General features: G+C 45.9%; 1 protein-coding gene across 6 annotated transcripts in view; it reads left to right on the plus strand.

The window, feature by feature from the left end:
- LOC134227607 (tropomyosin-2) overlaps nucleotides 1–6,234 on the plus strand; it is a 129,953-nt gene extending 123,719 nt beyond the window's left edge. For all 6 annotated transcript variants that reach the window (XM_062709221.1, XM_062709211.1, XM_062709208.1 and 3 more), the window contains one exon: nucleotides 5,178–6,234. In XM_062709221.1, coding sequence (XP_062565205.1) covers nucleotides 5,178–5,260 — 83 coding nt within the window. In that variant the 3' untranslated portion in view covers nucleotides 5,261–6,234. The remainder of the gene's footprint in view (nucleotides 1–5,177) is intronic.
- Nucleotides 6,235–6,238: the final 4 nt, after the last annotated feature.

The following is a 6,238-nucleotide window of genomic DNA, read 5'->3' on the forward strand; positions in this document are numbered from 1 at the left end:
TTTCATTTTATCTTACTTTTACCCCAAAAATCACTTTTTTTGAACTTCTATTGTGAACACTATTTTAATCAGAATAGAACCAAGCTGAAGAACTGAACTTGAATGATGCGCCTTCGTATTTCACGACTAACATTATCAGCCGTTAGCAAGGATCCAAGGTAGACGAATTTATCGACCACCTCGAAGGTATCCTTGTCTATCGTATCACTGCTTCCCAGGCAGGCTCTGTAGCGCTCGGTTCCGCCCACAAGGATGTTCGGCCGACAATGTCCATGTCATCCGTAAAACAAATAAATTGACTGGATCTGTTGAAAATCGTACCCAGGCTATTACACCCGGCTCTCCGCTCAACACCTTCTAGCGCAATGTAGAGCAACAGTGTTCGCCCGAAGTATTCACACAGTTTTATACACCATCCACCGTTGCTTTGATCAGTCTGGTAAGCTTCACAGGGAAACTGCTGTCGTCCATAATTTTGCATAACTCTACTCGGTCTATCCTATACTGTCGTATGCCGCCTTGAAATTAATGAACAGATTGTGCGTTGGGACCTGGTATTCACGGCATTTTTGAAGGATTCGCCTTATAGTAAATATCTGGTTCGTTGTCGAGCGGTCGTCAACGAAGCCGGCTTCCTACGAACTCATTCACTAATGGTGACAGACGACGGAAGATGATCTGGGATATCACTTTGTAGTCGGCATTAAGGATGGTGATCGCTCTGAAGTTCTCACACTCCAGCTTGTGACCTTTCTTGTAGATGACCCCTTCCTTCTACTCTTCCGGTAGCTGTTCAGTTTCCCAGATTCTGACAATCAGTTTGTGCAGGCAAGTGACCAGCTTTTCCGGGCCCATCTTGATAAGCTCAGCTCCGATACCATCCTTACCAGCTGCTTTATCAGTCTTTACCTGTTGAATGGTATCCTTAACTTTCCTCAAGGCGGGGGCTGGTTGGCTTCCATCGTCCGTTGAACTGACGTAGTCATCTCCTCCGCTGCCTTGACTTTTACTGTCTGTAGTCTCAGCGCCATTGAAGTGTCCACCTTCCGATCACCACATTCTTCTTCTTATTATTATTGGCATTACACCCCACGCATTGCTATTCTAGTAGTCCTCAAGAGGGGCCCCATCAAGCTCACCTTCTTCCGGCAATGCTGCCTCGAGATGTTGATGACGGATAGTTTTGGGCGCAGTTTGCAATGTTCTCATTGTCCGCTTATACCTAATCCGATCTAATAAACAAATGCGCATCATATTATTACTTATTCAGACTATGGCCGAAGTGGCCTGTGCGGTATATAAGAGTCTTCTCCATTCGGCTCGGTCCATGGCTACACGTCGCCAACCACGCAGTCTACGGAGGGTCCGGAAGTCATCTTCCACCTGATCGATCCGCCTTGCCCGCTGCGCACCTCGCCTTCTTGTGCCCGTTGGATCGTTTTCAAGAACCATTCAACCGTGTCCGGCCCACCGCAGTCTTACGATTTTCGCGGTTTGAACGCGATATGTGGTTCTCCAAGCAGCTCTTGCAACTCGTGGTTCATTCGCCTGCTCCACGTACCGTCCGCCATCTGCACCCCACCATAGATGGTACGCAGCACTTTCTTTTAGAAAACTCCAAGTGCGCGTTGGTCCTCCACGAGCATCGTCCAGGTCTCGAGTCCGTAGAGGACTACCGGTCTAATGAGCGTTTTGTAGATAGTCAGTTTGGTACGGCGGCGAACTCTATTCGATCGGAGCGTCTTGCGGAGTCTAAAGTACGTACGATTTCCAGCCACTATGCGTCTCCGAATTTCACTGCTTGTATCATTTTCAGCAGTCACCAGTGAGCCCAAGTACACAAATTCTTCTACCACCTCGATTTCGTCACCACCGATGCAAACTCGCGGTGGGTGGCTCACATTGTCTTCTCTTGAACCTCTTCCTATCATGTACTTCGTCTTCGACGTGTTGATGACTAGTCCGATCCGCTTAGCTTCCCTCTTCAGTCTGATGTAGGCTTCCTCCATCTTCTCAAAGTTACGTGCCATAATATCTATGTCGTCGGCGAAGCCAAATAGCTAGACGGACTTATTGAAAATTGTACCACTCGTGTTAATGCCTGCTCTTCATATTACCCCTTCCAAAGCGATGTTGAATAGCAGACACGAAAGACCATCACCTTGCCGTAAACTCGAACTACGCACATCACCCGATCCATCGTCGTTTTGATCAACCGTGTCAGTTTATCCGGAAATCCGTGTTCGTGCATTAGCTGCCATAGCTGGTCCCGATCGATTGTATCATATGCGGCTTTGAGTCGATGAACAGATGATGTGTGGGCATGTTGTATTCGCGGCATTTCTGGAGTACTTGGCGAATGGCGGACACCTGGTCCGTGGTGAAGCGTTTGCTCATAATCCCGCCTGGTACTGCCCCACGAACTCCCTTGCAATAGGTGCTAGTCGACGGCATAAAATTAGGGAGAATACCTTGTAGGCGGTGTTCAGCAATGTGATTGCGCGGTAGTTACTACAAGACAGCTTATCGCCCTTTTTGTAGATGGGACACACGACACCTTCCATCCACTTCTGTGGCAAAACTTCCTCCTCCCGAATCTTGGTAATGACCCAGTTCAGCGCTCTAGCCTGTGCCTCACCACCGTATTTAAATAGCTCTCCTGGTAGTTGGTCAACCCCAGGGGCTTTGTTGTTCTTCAGCCGGCCAATCTCCTCCTGCATTTCCTGGAGATCCGTTCTCGCAGGTTCATCATCATACCGCCATCTTCGTCTGCCATATCGCCATTCTTCGTAGTGCTGCCGCCACCTTTGGATCACCTCACGCTCGTTCGTAAGAAGGTTTCCGTTTATGTCCTTACCAAGGAATGTGAAATAACAACATTGCCAATGACAACAACTTTGTCCTCTCTTGTAAATGTTGGGACAAACTCAACTCGCAATAAGCGTTTGTCCCAAACTGCAACAGAATAGGACAATGATCGCCTGCCGCGTATTTTGAGAAGAAGTCAATTTCCGATGATGTTTTTGGTTAAATAAGTATCAGTTATCATAGTTTAGACATAAACTTAACCATCTGTTGACATGATTTGTGTTTTACATCTGAAATATACAAGTTATCGCAGTTTGAAAAGTTCACAACAATTACCTCTCCATGTTTGTTGCAAATAAAATGGAACGCAACAATGTCTTTATCCTCTGCAGATGAGGACAAAGAGTTATCGCTATTCTCTTTTGTCGCTTGTTTTTTGCATTTTTCAGCGACAAATACATCCCTTGGTCCTTACACATATCGGGCTGTGGCACGTGGTTCTTACGTGAACGGTTCAACTTCTCATAGAACTTTCGTGTGTTATTAGCGCGGTACAGTTGATCCGTCTCTTCACGGTCTCGATCTTCCTGCTAACGCTTCTTCCGAGTTTTGTCTGTTCCGTGCCCGTTTATATCGTTTGCCCTCGTGCGGTGTTCCACTAACTGCTCACATTCGCCGTCATACCAGTCGTTTCTCCGATCCGGGGGCACCGTGCCAAGTGCAGTGGTTGCGGTGCTACCAATGGCGGATCGAATATCTCTCCAGCCATCTTCAAGAGACGCTGCGCCTAGCTGCTCTTCCGTTGGGAGTGCCACTTCCAGCTGCTGCGCGTATCCTTGGGCTAGTCTACCGTCTTGTAGCCGCCCAATGTTAAGCCGCGGCGTCCGACTTCGACGCGTGTTGTACACCGTCGAGAGTTTTGAGCGCAGGCATACTGCAACGAGGTAGTGGTCGGATTCAATGTTCGCACTGCGGTAAGTGCGTACGTTCGTGATGTCGGAGAAGAATTTACCGTCGATTAGAACGTGGTCGATTTGGTTTTCCGTTTCTTGGTCAGGTTATTTCCATGTGGTCTTGTGGATATTTTTGCGGGGAAAGAAGGTGCTTCGGACTACCATTCCGCGGGAGGCTGCGAAGTTTATGCATCGTTGGCCGTTGTCATTCGATATGGTGTGCAGACTATCCGGTCCGATGACCGGTCTATACATTTCCTCCCTTCTTACCTGTGCGTTCATGTCACCGATGACGATTTTGACGTCCCGCAGGGGCATCCATCGTATGTCTGCTCCAGCTGTGCGTAGAACGCTTCTTTCTCGTCATCGGGTCTCCCTTCGTGTGGGCAGTGCACGTTGATGATGCTATAGTTGAAGAAACGGCGTTTAATCCTCAGCTTGCACATCCTTGCGTTGATTGGCTGCCACCCAATCATGCGTTGGCGCATCTTACCCAGCACTATGAAGCCGGTTCCCAGCTCGTCGGTGGTGCCACAGCTTTGGTAGAAGGTAGCCGCTAGATGCCCGCTTTTCCACACTTTCTGTCCTGTCCAGCAAATCTCCTGCAGCGCCACGACGTCGAAGTTGCGGAGATGTAATTTATCGTAGATCATCTTGACGCAACCTGCGAGACCTAGCGACTTGCAGTTCCATGTTCCAAGCTCCCAATCGTGATCCTTTTTCGTCGCCCAGGTCTTTGCCGATTATATCGAGTCGCATTATCTCTTATATTGTTCGTAATGATTGGTTTTCCAGGCGGCTTATTGGGCCTGCGCAAACCTCCTGTCTCGTCGGAGGGCCGTCGTGTCAGGGCTGTTTATCGTCCCACCTAACACCAGGACTTGGACTTGTGCGCTTTGAGCGGCACACGGTCGCTTTGGTGGAGCCTACTTGCGGATACATGCAGCTTTTTATAGGAATTTAACAGGGCCCACTGTCAAACACCACCACATCTTAGGCAAGCCCCACAACTCGCAGATGGCCTGGGGAGGGATCGTCAAGCCCTTGGACAAAGTCCCTGCTGCCCGTGATGATTAGTTGGCAATTGAAATTCGTAGCTGAAGTTTCGCCGCAGTATCATAACTTCAGTATTATTTTGACGGATAAAAGAAAGCCTTGGATTTATTCACCTAAGTCTATTTGAAGATAATTGGCTGGATTTTTTTTAGATCCTGACATGTGTTTAGGCCACCTTGATGACATTTCTCTAGTCGATTATTTGAATAAGCTTGGTACTCTCTAAAATAAAAGTGTTTGTCATCGATTGTCTATACATCTATAGGTCTTAAACCCTTTGAAAAATGTCCCTTTTTTAATATTTATAATTATATCTTTGCACTTATGAATTGGTAAAATAACATTCTTTTACTATTTCAGAGGAGGTTACCAAAGAAAAATCAAAGTACAAAGCCATCGCTGCCGAGCTGGATCTTACCTTTGCCGATCTGTCTGGATATTAGCAAGCTCAACCGGGAGAAGGTTCAGCGAATCTGAACCAACATTCCGCCATCTCGAAACACCGCCAACAGCTACAGTCCGCTACAAGACTAACAACAATCCAGTGAAACCTCCATAGGACAGTTCTTGCTGCTCTAGCAGCAGAATCGCGATTGACGAAGATAGACCAAACAATCCAACAACAAAGAATAGGAATTCCAAACATTCCAAATATCCATTCGTAGTAATAGACTAATTGTATTTGGAGAGATGCTACATTGACGAACAAATATAGATCTATCGCTTCTTTATCAAGCCGGTTGAAGTTAGTAGTTCAAACAAGTATAAGGTCGATTCGTTTTTCAGCTTTTCCGATTCTTGGTAAACTTGAACTCGAAGTCAAACAGTCTTGTAAAGGTTGATTTTGACAGATGAACAAATATGCAATGCCTTACCGCCTTTGATTGTTTATCAAGAATGCTTCTGATTCTACACTTTATTGTAATTTTGCTTATAAAATCACGTGTTCAGCCGATTTTTTTAATCAATTTCCAATAATCTAGAAATGAAATCAGTGTGAAGCTTAGAAAGCAAAACAAAAGATGTAGGGGGAATGACGGCTTTGGCAGGTTTTGTTCTATTATTGTCAGGGGGGTTTTTTATGACTGATTATGCTCAAATTTGGCCTAAACATTATTTGCATATCAAAGAATATTGTGGCCGAATTTAATAAAATTCGGTCGACAAAAACCCCCCTGCCAATAATAGAACAAAACCTGCCAAAGCCGTCTGTTCCCCTACCGAAAACCCAGCGTCGAAGAGATGAGAACAATTTTTATTATCGTGAAGCTTTTTTTGTGATTTTATCGAAAAACCTTACGAATGTATTGTAACTTGAGTGGAATAAAATTTTCCCGACAGAGAGAAAAAAGTATAGGATTTCTGTTAAGTACATTCCATTTATGAAGTAACGAACAAATAATAAATCAAAACCTGAGTCA

This window comes from Armigeres subalbatus, chromosome 3, assembly GCF_024139115.2.
Source record: "Armigeres subalbatus isolate Guangzhou_Male chromosome 3, GZ_Asu_2, whole genome shotgun sequence".
Taxonomy (NCBI): domain Eukaryota; kingdom Metazoa; phylum Arthropoda; class Insecta; order Diptera; family Culicidae; genus Armigeres; species Armigeres subalbatus.